The 19,857-nt window shown below is 37.1% G+C and overlaps 1 protein-coding gene across 3 annotated transcripts in view; it reads left to right on the top strand.

The window, feature by feature from the left end:
- The window catches only part of CEP95 (centrosomal protein 95), a 48,766-nt gene that overhangs the window by 12,286 nt on the left and 16,623 nt on the right, over positions 1-19,857 (top strand). For all 3 annotated transcript variants that reach the window (XR_008294049.1, XM_053211815.1, XM_015072632.3), the window contains exons 6-11: positions 1,217-1,332; positions 9,269-9,388; positions 9,938-10,131; positions 12,136-12,248; positions 12,424-12,553; positions 13,525-13,678. Coding sequence is in view for 2 of the 3 variants with exons in the window: in XM_053211815.1 (XP_053067790.1) it covers positions 1,217-1,332; positions 9,269-9,388; positions 9,938-10,131; positions 12,136-12,248; positions 12,424-12,553; positions 13,525-13,678 (827 nt within the window). In the remaining variant the exon portion in view is untranslated. The remainder of the gene's footprint in view (positions 1-1,216; positions 1,333-9,268; positions 9,389-9,937; positions 10,132-12,135; positions 12,249-12,423; positions 12,554-13,524; positions 13,679-19,857) is intronic.

Consider the following 19,857-nt stretch of genomic DNA (forward strand, 5'->3'; position numbering starts at 1 on the left):
CTTTAGTGGGGCGCCTGGGTGGCTTAGTTGGTTAAGTGCACCTGCATATTTTTTTATTTTTCCCTTGGTCATCAAAATAGTTTATGTTCCCTGTAGAAATCCTGGAAAGTACGAAGAAATAAAAAACAAGTGAAAAAAAAAAAGATGAGCTCTACCATTCAGAACTAAACAAAGGCTTGTTAATGTTTTGTTATACTTGAGTCTTTTTTATAATGTTTTTTTTTTTTTTTACTTAGTCATATTGTTTACATAGTTTTGTTTCCCGCATTTAAAAATTTTACATATCAAGTCTTTTTCCGAGTTGTTAAATTCTTTGTAATAATTTTTAATCCCTGTATAACAAACCATATAGGTGCTTCACAATGGGCTAAACCACTCCTCTAAAGTGGAGGTGGATGTTTCTGAGTTTTTTTATAGTTTTTGAAAATGTGATACATGCTTTTGTTTGCTCTTTAAGCTACATCCAAAGAGTATGAATGTTGTAAACCTATTAAAAGTTGCCAGACTGCTTTCCGAAAAGGCCATGACAGTTTATACACTCACCGGCAGTATAAAATTGCTCGTTACTGTATCCTCATGAATCAGTAACATTAACTCATTAACAAATATCAGAGTTTTAAAATACCTGCAACTTTTATAGACAAAATATAATGTCATTACAGATTTGATGGTAGTTCTACCTACGGGTTGAACATAATGCTATGACTTTTAAATGTATGACTTTCCCTTTTTTTTATGGAATTTGTCATGATTTGAAAGACACAGGCAATATCTTCCTGTTTAGGTATAGTACATTGTGGAAAACCTGTCTTAAAGGAGACCACCATGAGATGAATTTCTTGACTTTATTTTTTATTATTGGATTTTTCTTACAGTGCAAAAGTGAAACAATGCAAGGATATTTAATGCAAAATTCATACCCTACCCAGATTCCACCCCCACACCCGTAGAGTATCCAATGTTTATTGTTCTCTGTGTGTATTCCCCTATGCATTTAATCCTTGACACTTTCTACACGGCTATTTCTACCATACGTGTATGAGTTAAAACAGATAAACACCAAAAAGTGATAAGCAACAGAAGGGAGTGTCTTGCCCTTTTTCTGCACGTAGCAATGAGCAGTCTGAATACTCATAGGCAGGCTGTTTAAAGCAGCTTTCGTCAGGAGGGGCCCTCTGGTTAGGCTGGGCCCAAGTAAGTAAGGGAATTCTTTCAGGTGCTCCTTGTCATCTGAGGCTTTGGGCCCCTCTTGGGATGGAGATGAAACAGAATCCACTGGTGAAGTAATTAGACTCGGAGACACAGCACACACCTTTTCTCTAAGAAGTAATGGTAAGTAAACTTCAGATACCTGTTATTCAGCATACAACTATGAAAATAAAAATAGTTATTCTTAGGAATGTTTACAGTCGAGAAGAATAGAGAGAGTTGTAACTCGACCTTAGAATTGAACTTCCAGAGTATACCATGATTAACCTAAATATGAACAGTTACCTGAAATCAAACAAGTAGGAGTTATAGGCACATGAGCAAGTTTGTCATATAACATGTGGGACCTGATACCCTGAGAAGAGAATTCTGAATGCAACTTGATAGTCTACTCACATTCAGGTTACCCCCTAAGTATAGTTTTCCTAAACTGGATGACTCACTCTTTTCATGGTTTCAAGCAACAAGTCAGTATATCCAGTGGCAGTTCTTCTTCCAGGCATCAGGCTACATTTCCAAGAGTCTGCTGCTCATACACAGTAAGCCTGAATATCTTTGAGGCCCATTTTGAGCCTCGTACCTTGCTGTCCTTCATCCCACTTCCTGTCCTGCCTACCTTAGTTGTCATGCTCTTTTCTGCCTTCATGTTGTTTCTTCGGCTGGGGTGCTCTTTCTTCATCTCTATTCCTGGCAGATTCACCCTACAAAGCCCAGCCTCCCCCACATGCCTAGATTCTGAGGCTCTATTTCTACACTGTGGCCTTCTCATCTTATTTTGGTAATACTATTCTCACATTGTGTAGTGATTTTGAGTATGTTTGTTTTATAAACTGTGAGTTCCAGGGACAGTAGCCACACCAGACTCATTCAGCAAATATTTAGTGCTTTCCCTGTGCCACGCAGTGGTGTTATAGTGGTTAACAAAATAGACACCAATCCCTTCCCTCATGGAGCTTGTATTCTGCTTGGGGAGGCAGCCAATCAGTAAGACAAGTAAGTGAAATACATAGTAAAATTATTCATATTCATCTTAGTATTTTAGAGCTTCTCAAAACACCAAGCCCAAAATAAGTTGTGGTTTGTATTTTTTTAATGGAAGAACAGGAATGCTGGATAGTCATTAAGTATATTAAATTGGGAATCCAGTGGCCAAATTCTCATCCAGACTCTGCTACTGGCTATGTGACTTTGGACAAGGCCCTTGTCTTTCCTGAGCCCGTTTCTTAACATGTGAAATTGGAGAATTCAGCAAAACCATCTGAGAAATCCCTTTGAGCATTAGTACTTTGGTTCCAAAGAATAGACATTGAAATCCAAGGAATTAATGTTCAAAGAACCTCAATATGGAAGGTTAGACAGTAGACTAAAGGCATGTACTTGCCACTGGGATGAGCGAAGTAACAGAATGACCAGAGTCAATTGAAAGTAACAAAAGAATGCTTCTTGAAGGAAGAGAGTCAGGTGGATTGACAGAAGATGGAAGGGACTATGATTTTAGAAATGGTGTTCTGTGATAGCAACTACCGTGTAGAAAGGTTGCATCTGTAAGAAGTGAGTTGTTTTCAGATTTTAACTATTCGGGTTATAATGCAGTTAAGGCAAAAGAGAAAAGGTTGAGAGAAAAGCCAGGCTGAGGTGTTTTGGTTTGGTGTCATTAAGGGCTATGGTAACTTCCTTTTATATTTGGATTTAAGTCATCAGATAACTGTCACCGTATACATTCATAGGCATCTAACTTAGGCTTCAATTTCTGGGCTATGAATCTTATTTTTTTAATTGAGATATAATGAACATGTAACATTATGTTAGTTTCAGATATACAATCTATGGATTTTATGTTTACATGTGTTGTGAAATGACTGTCCCAATAAAAGTCTAGTTAATATTTGTCACCATAGATAGTGATGACAACTGTTAAGATCTATTCTCTTAGCAACTTATAGTATTAACTATAGTCATGCTGTATATTTTATTCCCATGACTTAACTGGAAATTTGTACCTTTTGACCATCTTCACCCATTTTTTCCTACCCAGGGTTCCCCCTTATTTATGAAATGTCATATATGTTTATTATAGATGCTTATTAATGCTTGTAGTAGACAAGTCCAGAGACTTTTCAGTAATAAAACAGTATATCCTAAAACAGTCTAAAAATTATAAGGAAATTTGAGTGTGTCACTTTCAGTCTGACAAATTAAAAGTGCCAAATGTTAACTAAGCATGAAATTTTGGAGAAATTTTATCAAAAAGAAACAGCATATGAGTTTCTTTGTCATCCAAGAAACTGAAGAAAAAATGGACTCAGGTAAAAATGAATTCGCCTGGAGTCAAGTTGATGACAAATTTAGTTTAGGTAGTAGAGAAATTGTGGACCATGTTATGAATTTTGAGTATTAGATCTTAGATGCTCTTCGTGTAAAATATGAAGTTATGGAGTGAGATTCACATATTTTAAACATGTTGATGTGAAAATGGCCCTGTTGCTCTGGGTTGTGGAAAAGGAGAGCATAAAAAGATGTGTTTGCTGGATTTTAAGAGACATCAAATGAACGTCAGACATTTTAAAATATGCAGTGTCTTGAAATACGTTGCATGGAGTTTGTGCAAGGTGAATTTTCCATTTTTAGTGTGATTATGTCAGTTAACCGCTTTAGTAACTGAGTTTTCAGGATACATTCTCATACCTTCAAAGTGAGGAGTAAGTTTATGGTGAAGTCTTTCATTAAATTGAAGAAGGGATAAATAGTCATTTGTAGAGGAGGAGTCATAAGTCTGTTTTGTTTGTGGGAAGTTTATGTATTGTAGATTTCTAAGGGAGCAAAGTGGATATTCCCTCAATTTCAGAACTATTTTAGTACAGCTCTCTAATAACATTATAAAGCTGATTAAATATTAAGCATTGAAAAGTTAGACAAAACAATTTGACCTATAAGTTTTTTATTATGGTATCAACCAGGACTCGTAGCTCAGAAATATACTCACAGAACAGCATTTCTACAATTCTCGCACCTATTTGTATGAGTATATTCCAGTAAAACACAAGCTAGGCACACCTGGCTAGCTTAGTCGGTACAGCATGCAACTCTTGATCTCAGAGTCGTGAGTTTGAGCCCCATGATGAATGTAGAGATTGCTTAAAAATAAAATCTTAAAACACACACACACACACACACACACACACACACACACATTTTATTTACAAAAACAGTTGGTGAGTCAGATTTGGACCTTGGGCCATAGTTTGCCAACCTCTGACCTAGAGAAAATCACCATTAACATTTTGATTTCTTTACTTACGGATATGCAAATGTGCATCGCATATGTTCTTTATTTGTTTTTAAAGTTTATTTATTTTTGAGAGAAAGTGACAGTGTGTGAGCGGGAGAGGGGCAGGCAGAGACAGAGGGAGACACAGAATCAGAGAAAGGCTCCAGGCTCTGAGCTGTCAGCACAGAGCCCGACATAAGGCTCAAACCCACGAGCAGTGAGATCGTGACCTGAGCTGAAGTCAGATGCCCAACTGACTGAGCCACCCAGGCACCCCTCACATATGTTCTTTTAAAATACAGTCATACAGTGGGGCACCTGGGTGGCTCAGTCGGTTAAGTGTTTGACTTCCCTTTGGGTCATGATCTCACCATTCGTGGGTTCGAGCCCCCCATTGGTCTCTGTGCTGACAGCACAGAGCCTGGAGCCTGATTCAGATTCTGTGTGTGTGTCTCTCTCTCTCTCTCTCTCCCCCTCCCCCAGTCACGGTCTCTGTCTTTCTCTCTCTCAAAAATAAACATTCTCTCTCTCTCAAAAATAAATAAACATTAAGAAAAAAAATGTTTAATGTTTATTCATTTTTGAAAGAGACCGTACAAGCAGGGGTGGGGTGGAGGGGCGGGGCACAGAATCTGAAGCAGGCAAGGCATATGAGTAATTTTATTTTGCTTTTTTTTTTTTTTTTTTTTTTGCAGGGCGATCTATGTGGTTTTCTTTTTTTTAATTAAAAAAAAATGTTTTTAATTTACATCCAAATTATTTAGCATATAGTGCAACAGTTATTTCAGGAGTAGATTCCTTAATGCCCCTTACCCATTTAGCCTATCGTCCTCCCACAGCCCCTCTAGTAACCCTCTGTTTGTTCTCTATATCTGAGTCTTTTATGTTTTGGCCCCCTCCCTGTTTCTATATTATTTTTGCTTCCCTTCCCTTATGTTCATCTGTTCTGTGTCTTAAAGCCCTCATATGAGTGAAGTCATATGAGATTTGTCTCTGACTAATTTTGCTTAGCATAATACCCTCTAGTTCCGTCCACATAGCTGCAAACAGCAAGATTTCATTCTTTTTGATTGCCAAGTAATACTCCATTGTATATATATACACCACATCTTCTGTATCCATTTATCCATCAGTGGACATGTGGGCTCTTTCCATACTTTGGCTATTGTCAATAGCGCTGCTATAAACATTGGGGTGCATGTGCCCTTTGAAACAGCATCCCTGTATCCCCTTGGATAAATACCTAGTAGTGCAATTGCTGGGTCTAGGGTAGTTCCATTTTCAGTTTTTGAGGAACCTCCATACTGTTTTCCAGAGTGGGCTCACCAGTTTGCATTCCCACCAGCAGTGCAGAAGAGATCCTCTTTGTCCACATCCTTGCCAACATCTGTTGTTGCCTGAGTTGTTAACGTTAGCCATTCTGACAGGTGTGGGGTGGTATCTCATTGTGGCTTTGATTTGTATTTCCCTGATGATGAATGATGTTGAGCATTTTTTCATGTGTCAGTTGGCCATCTGGATGTCTTCTTTGGAGGAGTGTCTATTCATGTCTTTTGCCTATTTCTTCACTGGATTATTTGTGTTTTGGGTGTTGAGTTTGATAAGTTCTTTATAGATTTTGGATACTAACCCTTTATCTGATGTGTCATTTGCAAATATCTTCTCCCACTCCGTCGGTTGCCTTTTAGTCTTGCAGATTGTTTCCTTCGCTGTGCAGAAGGCTTTTATTTTGATGAGGTCCCAGTAGTTCATTTTTGCTTTTGTTTCCCTTGCCTCTGGAGACGTGTTGAGTAAGAAGTTGCTGTGGCCAAGATCAAGGAGGTTTTTGCCTGCTTTCTCCTCGAGGATTTTGATGGCTTCCTGTCTTACATTGAGGTCTTTCATCCATTTTGAGTTTATTTTTGTGTCTGGTGTAAGAAAGTGGTCCAGGTTCATTCTTCTGCATGTGGCTGTCCTGTTTCCCCAGCACCATTTGTTGAAGAGACTGTCCTTATGCCATTGGATATTCTTTTCCTGCTTTGTCGAAGATGAGTTGGCCATACGTTTGTGGGTCCATTCCTGGATTCTCTGTTCTGTTGAATTGATCTGAGTGTCTGTTTTTGTGCCAGTACCATACTGTCTTGATGATTACAGCTTTGTAGTACAGCTTGAAGTCCGGGATTGTGATGCCTGTAGCTTTGGTTTTCTTTTTCAAGATTGCTTTGGCTCTCTGGGGTCTTTTCTGTTTCCATACAGATTGTAGGATTATTTGTTCTAGCTCTGTGAAGAATGCTGGTGTTACTTTGATAGGGATTGCATTGAATATGTAAATTGCCTTGGGTTGTATTGACATTTTAACAATATTTGTTTTTCCTATCCAGGAGCATGGAATATTTTTCCATTTTTTTTTTTTTTGTTATTTTGATTTTTTTTTTAATTGAAGTATAGTTGACACAATATTACATTAGTTTCAGGTGTACAACATAGTGATTTGACAACTATATATGTTACGCTATGCTCACCCCAAGTATAGTTACCATTTGTCACCATACATTATTATTAATTCTGTTGACTATATTCCCTATGAGGTTCCTTTCATCCCTGGGACTTTTCAGTCCATAACTGGAAGCCTGTGTGCCTCCCACTCCTCTTTACCCATTTTGCCCATCCCCCTACTACTTCCTGTATAGAAACCATCAGTTCTCTGTATTTATGCATCTTTTTCTTCTTTTTCTGTTTGTTCTTTTGCTTTGTTTTTTGGATTCCATATATAAGTGAAATCGTATGGTATTTGTCTTTCTCTGACTTAATTCACTTAGTGTGATACTCTCTAAGTCTACCCATGTTGTAAATAGCAAGCTCTCCTTTTTTTTTATTTTATTTTTTTAATTTACATCCAAATTAGTTAGCGTATAGTGCAACAATGATTTCAGGAGTATATTCCTTAATGCCCCTTACCCATTTAGCCCATCCCCCCTTCTACACCCCCTCCAGTAATCCTCTGTTTGTTCTCCACATTTATGAGTCTCTTATGCTTTGTCCCCCTCCCTGCTTTTATATTATTTTTGCTTCCCTTCCCTTATGTTTATCTGTTTGTCTCTTAAAGTCCTCATATGAGTGAAGTCATATGATATTTGTCTTTCTCTGATTAATTTTGCTTAGCATAATATCCTCCAGTTCCATCCACGTAGTTGCAAATGGCAAGATTTCATTCTTTTTGATTGCCGAGTAATACTCCATTGTGTATATACACCTCATCTTCTTTATTCATCCATCGATGGACATTTGGGCTCTTTCCATACTTTGGCTCTTGTTGATAGTGCTGCTATAAACCTGGGGGTGCATGTGTCCCTTTGAAAAAGCACACCTGTATCCCGTGGATCAATGCTTAGTAGTGCAATTGCTGGGTTGTAGGGTAGTTCTATTTTTAGTTTTTTGAGGAACCTCCATACTGTTTTCCGGAGTGGCTGCACCAGCTTGCATTCCCAGGCAAGATCTCATTTTTTATGACTAATACTCCTCTGTGTGTGTGTGTGTGTGTGTGTGTGTGTGTGTGTGTGTGTGTGTGTGTACGCGCGCCACATCTTTATTCCTTCATTTATCAATGGACAGGGGGTTTGTTTCCATATTTGGCTATTGTAAATACTGCAGTAAATATGGGTGCATACATCTTTTCAAGTTAGTGTTATTGTTTTCTTGGGAGTAAATATGCAGTAGTGGAATTACTGGAACATAAGGGATTTCTGTTTTTATTTATTTATTTGTTGAGGAACGCTCATACTATTTTCCATAGTGGCTGTACCAATTTACATTTCCACCAACAGTGCACAAGAGGTCCTTTTTCTCCACATCTTTGCCAACACTTATTTTTTGTCTTTTTGATTCAAGCCTAACAGGTATAAAGTGATAGCTCATTGTAATTTTGATATGTATTTCCCTTGATGATTAGTGATGTTGAGCACCTTTTCTTGTGTCTGTTGGCCATCTGTATGTTTTCTTTGGAAAAGCATCTATTCAGGTCCTATGCCTATTTTTTAATTGGATTTTTTTGGGATTTTGATGTTGAGTTACAAAGTTCTTTATATATTGTGGATATTAATCTTTTATAAGATAAGATATATCATTTGCAGATATCTTCTCCTGTTCAGTAGTTTGTCTTTTTATTTTGTTGATGGTTTCCTTTGCTGTGCAGAAAGTTTTTATTTTAGTGTAATCCCAATAGTTTATTTTTTGCTTTTGTTTCCCTTGCCTGAGGAGACCTATCAGAAAACTGTTGCTAAGGCTGATGTCAAAGAGATTACTGCATATGTTTTCTTCTGGGAATTTTGGTTTCATGTCTCACACTTAGTTGTTTAATCCATTTTGAGGTAATTTTTGTGTATGGTGTTTCATTCTTTTGCATATAGCTGTCCAGTTTTCCTACCATCGTTTATTGAAGAGACTATCCTTTCCCCATTGTATATTCTTACCTCCTTTGTTGTAGATTAATTGACCATATAAGCATGGGGTTTATTTCTGGGCTCTCTTTTCTGTTCTTTTGATCTATGTGTCTGTTTTTGTGGCACCTATTTTTCTAAAGCAAAGCAATGTGATGTGAAGCTTTGTTTTTAACTTGTATAAATGGTTCTGGGCCACAGAACTAGATCTTACTCTCTGGTGGTTATTAAAAGTAATGGGTAGTTTGAACAACCAGACCAACATAGTTCTAGGATTACGTCATTCCTGAGATTTATATCCTCTGGATACAAAATTCTTGGTGTTTAGTATATCATTCGGCAGTAAAAAAATTCTTTTTAATATTTTCTTTTCTAGGTGCCGAAGGCCCTAACCAAATGCAGTCCAAAAAAGCCCCAACTCTGTTACATGAAGAAGTGCTACACCCTCCCTCATCTAGTTTTTTGTCCAAGAGTAGGACATCCTTTGTTGAAGACAGTGAGTAGTAACGTGTTATTAGTGAGACTACTGCTATGAGTTAGAGCCAAAAGGTATTTCCTGGGATACTTTCGGATGCTATTAGTCTTTTCACTTTTGTTGCTTTACGCTTTATGTGATTCTTTTTGGTTTTACATGATTATATTTGTAAACATTTCCTATTATGAGTTCTGATTTCTTAAGATGGTTTTTGGTCACATGTTGTGCATCTACTATTTTCTAACTCTTCTCTCAAAGACTTTAGGACAATACAAGTTTCTCATATGTTAGCACATCAGTTTATGGTCTTCCAGTTATTAAGGAATGACAAAACATAGCAATTTGAAAAATATTCTCATTTCTTACTGTTATGTCTGGGATTTTTATTAGTTAGTATTACATAAAGTCATTGTTAATGGCGAACTAGCTGTATAACCTGTGGATGAACCATAATTTCTGTAGCTGTTATTCCAGCCATTTAGGTTTTTAGTACCCAGAGGCATGTATATATATCAAGTGATGTGTTTCTTACAGTTTCATCTTCATGTCCACTTTATTTTTGCTACTTAGTGGAAATTCCTTCTGTGGATGTGATTCCAAGTGCCAGGAAACTAGGGGAGCCTATTCAATCAGCTATTCCTTTACATCCACCCTACCACCCTTCAGAGCCTCGAGCACCCTGTCCCATAGGAAACGAATACTTGCGCTCAAGTCACATCTCCCCTGCTGTGAATTCTACTGGAGAGGGCACTGCATTTTCTGTGGTAAGTGGAAAGCTTACTTTCAATGAGATGCATGTCTATCAATTTAAAGACGTCTCTGCTAGAATGGTAATTATAGATACTGCACTAACCCAAGCACTGCACTTCCTAAATTTTGCCTCTGGGTATACTTACATGTTCTTACTCTAGAACAGTGGGGATGAATGTATAGAAAGGAAAATAGTAAGAGCTAACGACACATTGTTTATTTTGTGTCATGCACAGTTCTAGGTACTTTACTGGTATTGAGTAATTTACTCCTCAGCAGCTGTGGAGTAGGTACTTTTGTTTTTTTTTTTAATTTCCCAAGGGGAAGCTGATATAAAGAGATTAAGTACCTAGTCTGAGGTCACACAACAACTGTAGAGTCGGGATTTGAACTCCGTATTCTAGGGGCACCTGGGTGGCTCAGTTGGTTGAGCGTCCGGCTTTGGCTCAGGTCATGATCTCACGGCTCATGAATTCGAGCCCCTTGTTGGGTTCTGTGCTGACAGCTCACAGCCTGGAGCCTGCTTCCGATTCTGTCTCTGTCTCTCTCTGCCCCTGTCTTGCTCAGGCGTGCTCACGCACGCGCTCTTTCTCACTTTCTCTCTTTCTCAAATATAAATAAACATTAAAAAAAAAAAAACCTTTTTTTTTTAATTCAGTATTCTAGTTTCAGAACCCGTATTCTATGTCCCTAGTTAAATCACTGAAAATTTAATAAGAAAGTATGAAAAACAACCTTTCATCCGTATTCCTATTATCCAGTGTGAACTGCTAGTAATATCTTGGTCTTTTTGCTTCTACTGTACTTTAGGAAGAAAAAAATCCATTTTTATAATTATCCTGTCCCTATCCTCCTAGAAACGAACATGTAGGGATATGCAGGTGGTGAATTTATAAACAATGATACATTTTCATTATTAAAAAATTCAGAGTACATAGAAGTACGAAGATGAAATGAGCATCATTAGCAGTAGGTGGCCATCATTCTAAACATTCTGTGCATCTATTCAGGTAGGAAGGTGGATAAGTTAGAAAAAAGGGATCCTAGGATTATGATTACATTTGGGGGACTTTTAGAGAGGGGTGGTAGAAGGGCTTCTGAGTTGCTGGTAATATTCTATTTCCTGACCTGAGCGGCATTTAAATGGGAATACTCCTTTTGAAATAATTCTTGAGCAGGACACTTAAACTTCAATAATAAGTTTTTTAAAATGTGATTGTTTTTATAGTTGTTATTTACTAAAAAGTGTTAAATTTAATTTCACTTACACAAGAAACACATAAGTGAAGTTGAAGAGATTCTTTTTTTTTTTTTTAATTTTTTAAAATGTTTTATTTATTTTTGAGAGAGAGAGAGCACAAGTAGGGGAGGGGCAGAGAGAGAGGGAGACACAGAATCCAATGCAGGCTCCAGGCTCTGAGCTCTTAGTTAGCACAGAGCCCGACGTGGGGCTCAAACCCACAAACCATGAGATCATGACCCGAGCTGAAGTCGGACACTTAAACGACTGAGCTACCCAGGCACCCTAAATTGAAGAGATTCTTAAACATCAAATGTCTCTTCATAAGATTTCCTCTGAAGTTAAGAAATAAATTGTTAAAAATGTTAAGCATTTATATTCATAACGTTTGATTTTTAACTGTTTCAATTTTAGACAGTTGACTTCTTGATACCAAAGAGAATTATTTTAGTACTTACCACTTGTGATTTGATCACTTTTTCATTGTCCAGGTTTAGCCATAACCCTTGAATTTTCTTGTTGGAGAACACCTCACCTGCCTTTATATTTGAATGGCATCCTGACCCACACTTTTTATCTGAGTACATGTTTATAGACATTTGTTCCTTTGGTATTGAGGATCAAGAGAGTATTTTGACAAATATGTTTAAAAAAGTAAAACGTGGAGAATAAAGGTACCTAGTTGTGTGCCATAGGACCTCCCTTTTCCTCCCCCACCCAAAATGTTTTTATGTGCCATCTTTGTATCCTTTTCAAATCAACTCTTTGTTTTTAACAGGAATCAGATAATAGAGTTCTCTTAACTTCTAAGTTGCCTAAAGATAGCAAACAGGAAATGGTTTCAGCTCAGATCCAAAGCCCTAGGACAAGGAAACTTCCCACAGGAAAAAGGTAATATTACTGCACTCTGTTTTTAGTCTGTTTGCAAAGGGATTTAAAGAAAGGTGTGTACTCTCTGACCTTAGCTGTGAAGACCAGTATGAATCTGTTAAAGCATGCATTACAGTTATTTTGTCTAAGTAATGTGACTTGGCTACTTAAATGTCACATGGTCATTTTATTACAGATATGAAGGTAGACCTACAGTCTCATCCTGGGATTCACCCTTCTCCCAGAGGGCAAGGAAGAGGTTAACAGAACAAGAAATACACGCAGTTTCCGAGAAACTCTCTCAACGGCTCTCTGAACTAGATTGGGCAAGTCTTGTTTTTTATCTATATTGCAATTGCCATAGTTGGTGAGTATTTAAGTGGTCTTCCAGTCGAAGATGGAAGCTAAGCTAAGGTACTAAAATTAGTTGTGTCTTAATTACTGTAAAAATGTTTCATTAATCAGGCAGATAGGACATAGGATGAGAAGTCATCTCCACCTAGCCTTTCATGATATAACCAAATTTGGTATGGATTTAACCAGATTTTTGTTGAATTCTGATGAAAGTTATTCATTTAATTATTTACTTTTTTAAAAATTTTTTAAATTATTTACTTTTTTTAAAGATTTTATTTGTAAGTAATCTCTGTACCCACCATGGGGCTCAAGCTTACCAACCCCAAGATCAGGCATCGCATGCTCTACCAACTGAGCCAGCCACGCACCCCGAAAACTACATTAAAACCTTTATTTTAGACACATCTAAGATTTGGTATAAAATTAGATCTCTGCTTCTCACAAAATCCAGTATTACAGTTTAGGGGTATCATTGAATAAATGTATTAAATCCTTGTGTGACTTACTCTAAAGTTGATTGAAACTGAATAGTCCATAGCACTGGTTAATATACACACTTGATAAACTAAATATGCATAAGTATCTAAAAGTTATTAATACCTAATTATGAGAAGCTTTTTTTATTTTTATAAATTTTTTTTAACGTTTTTATTTATTTTTGAGACAGAGAGAGACAGAGCATGAATGGGGGAGGGGCAGAGAGAGAGGGAGACACAGAATCGGAAGCAGGCTCCAGGCTCTGAGCCATCAGCCCAGAGCCCGATGCGGGGCTCAAACTCACGGACCGTGAGATCGTGACCTGAGCTGAAGTCGGATGCTTAACCGACTGAGCCACCCAGGCGCCCCGAGAAGAAGCTTTTTAAAGATTCTGTCTACTCTTTCTTACTTGCATTCTGCTGAAATCAATGAAAGATGTTTTTGAGAAGTATTTTCTCAATAGATGTTAAAAAGTGCCCTGGGTGATCGAATTAAAGAAAAGACTGGCTACGAAGAAGATGATATTGGAAATGAAGAGATGGAGAGTGGAAATGATGAGACACTGTCTCAACACAGTGACAGCATCATGGAGTATGGGCCGAAGAAGCGAAGGCCAGGTACTTCTTCTCCCAGAGAAGCCAGGATGAGGTCCTAGGGAACCATGCAGGCACATCCATTGGTCTATGATGACTGGCTTTTTCGTTTTAAATATTTTAGAAATACGTAAAAGGATAAAAAATAATAGCTCTATCTTCACCATCTAAAAGTAGCAGATGCTAACAGTTATATGTGTGCTTTACACCTTTTTTGCTTAAAAATAAGAGTTAAAATCCCCTCTGTCCTCCCTGCAGTCCATTTTTTTCCTCCTTCAAAGAAACAATTCTCTCAAAGTTGATATCTTCTTATCCCAGTTTTTATTGTTTATTGATTTTTTTGTTTGAGATAAAATCGACATATAACATTGTATTTGTTTAAGGTGTATAGGTGCTTGCTTCAGCACACGTAATAAAATCATTTAAGGTGTACAGTGTAATGATTTGACATGTTTATATATATGTGTGTGTGTGTATGTATATACACACACACACACACACACACACATATATATGTATGTATTTTTTTTTACGTTTATTTTTTTTGAGAGAGAGTGAGCAAGAGTGGGAGAGGGGCAGAGAGAGAATCCCAAGCAGGCTCTGTACTGTCAGTGCAGAGCCTGATGCAGGGCTGGAACTCATGAACCATGACATCATGACCTGAACCAAAATCCAGAGTCAGACACCTAACCAAATGATCCACCTAGGCGCCCCTTGATATATTTATATATTGCAAATTGATTACCACAGTAAGTTTAGTTAATATCACTTGACATAGTTACAAATTTTTTGTTAATAACTTTTAAGGTTGATTTTTTTGCAACTTTCAAATATGCAATATAGTATTGTTAACTATAGTTTCCATGCTGTACATTATATCCCCAGAACTTATTTATCTTATAATTGGAAGTTTGTACCTTTTGAGCACCTTCACGCCCACCTTTGGCAACCACTATTCTATTCTCTGTGTCTGTGAGTCTGGTGTTTTAGATTCCACATATAAGTGAGATCATACATTATTTGTCTTTCTTTGACTTACTTCACTTAGCACAATGCCCTCAAAGCCATCCATGCTGTTATAGATGGCAGGATTTCCTTTTTTTTCTATGGATGAATAATATCTGTTTATATATGTTTTTTTCTTTATCCATTTATCTGTGGATGGGCACTTAGGTTGTTTCTGTATCCTGGCTATTTTAAATAATGCTGCAGTGAACATGAGGGTGCATGTATCTTTTTGAGGTAGTGATTTCTTTTCACTTCTGGGTCATTTGGTGTTCTTAAGTTTTTAAGGAACCTCCATACTGTTTTATTTATTTTGAATACTGTTTTACTTAGTGGCTACACCAATTTACATTCCCCCTAACAATGCACAAGGGTTCCCTTTTCTCTCCATCCTCTCCAACACTTGGTATCTCTTGTGTTTTTGATAATAGCCATTATTCTGGGGCGCCTGGGTGACCCAGTGGGTTAAGTGTCCAACTCTTGATTCCGGCTCAGGTCATGATCTCACGGTTCATAAGATCAAGCCCCACTTCAAGCCTGCTTGGGATTCTCTCTCCCTCTCTTTGCCCCTCCCCCACTCGCACGCATGCTCACTTGCTCTCTCAAAATAAACTTTAAAAAAAAGGGTAATAGTCATTATTTTAATCAGCGTAAGATGACATCTCATGGTGATTTGGATTTGCATTTCTCTGATAGTGATGTTGAACATCTTTTCGCATACCTCTTGGCTCTTTGTGTGTTGTCTTTAGCAAAATATCTATTCAGTTCCTCTGTCCATTTTTTTAATTGGATAGTTTATTTTTACTGTTAAGTTGTATGAGTTCCTTATATATTTTGGATATTAATCCTGTATCGGATATCTGATTTGCAGATATTTTCTCCTGTTTGGTAGATTGCCTTTTCATTTTGTTGATAGTTTCCTTGGCAGTGCAGAAGCTTGGTATGGTACCACTTGCTGATTTTTGCTTTTGTTGCTTTTGCTTTTGGTGTCAAATCCAAAAAAATGATTGCTGAGACCAATCGCAAGGAGCTCACCCCCTGTTTTCTTCTAGGAGTTTATGATTTCGGGTCTTACAGCCAAATCTTTAGTTCATTTTGAGTTGATATTTGCATATGGCCTAAGATAGGTTACAGTTTCATCCTTGTGAAATGTGGCTGTCCAGTTTTTCTAGCACCATTTATTGAAGAAACTCTCCTTTCCCTATTGAATATTCTTGGGTCACTTGTTGTAAATTAATTGACAATATATATGGGGGTTTATTTCTTGGCTCTCTATTCTGTCCCATTGATGTGTGTGTCTTTTACGTCAGCACCGTATTGTTTTGATACTATAGCTTTGTAATACAGTTTGAAATCAGGAAGTGTGATGTCTCCAGCTTTGTTCTCCTTTTTAAGGATCACTTTGGTTATTTGGGGTGTTTTGTGGTTCCATACAAATTTTGTGACTATTCTATTTGTGTGAAAATACCATTGGGATTTTGATAGGGATTACATTGAGTCTGTAGATCACTTGGGTGGTAACGGTATTAATGCTTTCAATCCTTGAGCATGGAATATCTTCCCATTTATTTGTGTCTTTCTTTCATTGGTGTCCTGTAGCTTTCAGTGTACAAGTTTTTCACTTTCTTGGTTAAGTTTATTCCTAGGTATTTTATTCTTTTCTGAATTATCATTCAAGTATAATTAATATACAATGTTACTTTCAGGTGCATAGCGATTCAATAATTCTATAAATTTCTCAGTACTTATCAAGATCAGTATATTCTTAATCTGCTTTATCTATTTCACCCATCTCCCTCCTATTCCCCTCTGGCAACCACCAGTTGCCAGAGTATTTAAGAGTCTGTTTTTTGTTGTTGTTGTCTTTTTTTTTTTTTTTTTTTAATTCACATACAGGTGAAATCATATGGTATTTGTCTTTCTCTGATTTAACTTAGCATTCTATTCTCTAGATCACCCATGTTGCAAATTGCAAGATTTCATTCTTTTTTATGGCTGTCTTTTTGAAGCATTGTAAATGGGATTGTTGTCTTAATTTCTCTTTCTTACAGTTATTAGCATATAAAAGGTAACTGATTTTTGTATACTGATTTTGTATCTTGCAGCTTTTTTATTTTTTTAATGTTTATTTTTGAGAGAAAGAGTGTGACCTGGAGAGGGGCAGAGAGAGGGAAACAGAGGATCTGAAGCAGGCTCCAAGCTATCAGTGCAAAGCCCATTGTGGGGCTCGAGCTCATGAACCATGAGATCGTGACCTGCGCTGAAGTCTGACACTTAACCAACTGAACCACCCAGGGGCCCCTAAAGATTTTATTTTTAAGTAATCTCTGCACGCAACCTAAACTCACAACCCTGAGGTCAAGAGTCACATACTCCACTGACTGAGCCAGCCAAGTGCCCCTGAATGCTTTCTTTCTTACCTAATTGGTCTGGCTAGGACTTCCACTCCTATATTGTATATGTGTATATATACAACATATGTATATGTATAAAGGTAGTGAGCGTAGGTATTGTCTTGTTACTGAAATGAGAAGCAACACTTTAGCTTTTCACCCTTAACTATAATGTTAGCTGTGGGCTTATCAAATATGGCCTTTATTATATTGAGTACATTCCCTTTATATACAGTTTGTTGAGAGTTTTTATCATGAATGGGTGTTGAATTTTATTAAATGCTTTCTTTGCGTCTGTTGAGATGATCGTATTTTTATCCTACATTTTGTTAATGTGAATCACATTGATTGGTGGATGTTGAACCATCTTTGCACTCCTGGAATAAATCCCACTTCATTATGGTGTGTGATCCTTTTAATATAGTGTTGAACTCATTTGCTAATTATTTTGTTAAGGATTTTCGTTCACATCAGTGTTCATCCATATTCATTTTGCATTGATGTTCATCATCATGCTGGCCTTCTAGAATGAGTTTGGAAGTGTTCTTCCTCTTCTGTTTTTTTGGAAGAGTTTGAGAAGGACTGCTATTCTTCTTTAAATGTTTGGTAGAATTTACCAGTGAAGCTGTCTGGTACTGGACTTTTTGTTGGATGGTTTTTGAGTACTGATATAATCTTACTTGTAATTAGTTTTTCCAGTTTTCTATTTCTTCATGACTAAATCCTGGTACATTTGATGTTTTTAGGAATTTATCCATTTCTTGTAGGTTCGATTTGTTGGCATAAAATTGTTCATAGTAGTTTCTTAGGATCCTTTGTATTTCTGTGGTATTTATTAGTTGTAATGTCTCCTTTTTCATTTCCAATTTTATTTGAGTCTTTCCTCTTTTTCCCTTGGGTAAGTCTGGCTAAAGGTTTATCTCTATTTTATGTGGCACCTGGGTGGCTCAGTTGGTTTAGCATCCAACTCATGGTTTCCGCTCAGGTTATGGTCTCATGGTTCATGAGTTCGAGCCCCACATCAGGCTCTGTGCTGACAGTGTGGAGCCTGCTTGGGATTCTGTCTCTCTCTCTTTCTGCTGCTCCCCTGCTTGCTCGCTCTCTCTCCCAAAATAAATACATAAATTTAAAAATTTTTAAATGTTTATCCTTATTTTTTCAAAGAAACACAGCTCTTAGTTTCATTGACCTTTCTTTTGTTGTTGTTGTCTGTTTCACTTATTTCTGTTCCAATCATTGTTATTCCCTTCCTTCCAACTTTGGGCTTTGTTCTTTTTTCCCTGGGTCCTTACAGTGTAAATGGAGGTTGTTTGAGATGTTGTTTCTTTTTTTCTCCCAATTTTTTTGAGATCTAGTTGATAAATAGCACTGTGTATGTATATGGTGCAATGACTGGATTTACCTATCATATGAAATGATTACAATAAGTTAATATCCATTGTCTCCTATAGATATAAGAAAAAAAAGTTTTCCCTTGTGTTGAGAACTCTTAGGATCTACCATAACTTTCAAATATACCATATGGCAGAATTAACTATAGTCATGTTTTACATTATATTCCCAGTACTAATTTATCTTATAACTAAAAGCTTGTACCTTTTGACCACCTTCATCAAATTCCTCCACCCACCCCCTGCCTCTGATAACCAGAAATCTGGTCTCTTTCTATGAGTTTAGCTTTTTTTTGTTTGTTTGTTTGTTTTGTAGATTCCATATCTAAGTGTTTGGTTTCTTTTTCTTTTAGATCCTACAAGTGAGATCATACAATAATCCTCCGAGGGTCCACCCATGTTGTCACAAATGATAGGATTTTCTTTTTTATGACTGAATAATTCATCCATCATTGTACAATTATGTTTCCGTGTCTTGGCTATTATAAATAATGCTGCTGTGAACATGGGGTAGCAGATAATCTTTTCAACAGTGTTTTTGTTTTCCTTGGATGTATTTCAAAAGATGAAATTGCTGCATCATATGGTAATGCATCTATTTTTAATTTTTTGAGGAACTGCCATCTGGCTGTACCAGTTTACATTCCCACCAACAGTGCACAAGGGTTCCCTTTATTCCATATCCTTGCCAACACTTTTTATGTCTTGTCTTTTGTTGGTAGCCATTCTAATAGGCATGAAGTGATACTTCATTGTAGTTTCAATTTGCATGTCTGTAATGATTAGTGCTGCTGAGCACTTGATATACCTGTTGGCCGTTTGTAGATCTTCTTTGGAAAATGTCTATTCTGTTCCTTTGCCCATTTTTAAATTTGGTTTTTGCTATTGAGTTGTACGCATTTGTTTTTTGGTTTCGGTTTGTGAGAGAGAGCACACACGTGAGCAGGGGAGGGGCAGAGAGAGAGGCAGAGAGAGAATCCCAAGCAGGCTCCCCAGATGTAGGGCTCAATCTCACAGTGAGATCATGACCTGAGCCAAAATCAAGAGCTGGAGGTTTAACCAACTGAGCCACACAGGCATCCCAAGTTGTATGAGTTCTTTATGTATTTTGGATATTAACCCCTCATCAGATCTCTAATTTGCAAATTTTTTTCCCATTCCAGAAGACTTTTAGTTTGATGTAGTTCCACTTGTTTTTTATTTTGCTGCTTATACTACTTTAGGTGTCCTATCTTTCCTGTTTTCTAACGTATGCATTTATTGCTATGAACCTCCATCTTAGAACTTCTTTTTGCTACATCCTATAATTTTGATATGTTGTATTTCCTTTTCCATCTGAAGATTTTTAAAAAGTTCTCCTTTGATTTCTTCTTTGACCTTTTAGTTGTTGAGTAGCATGTTGTTTAATCTCCAG

The sequence above is a fragment of the Acinonyx jubatus genome, chromosome E1 (assembly GCF_027475565.1).
Source record: "Acinonyx jubatus isolate Ajub_Pintada_27869175 chromosome E1, VMU_Ajub_asm_v1.0, whole genome shotgun sequence".
Lineage (NCBI taxonomy): Eukaryota > Metazoa > Chordata > Mammalia > Carnivora > Felidae > Acinonyx > Acinonyx jubatus.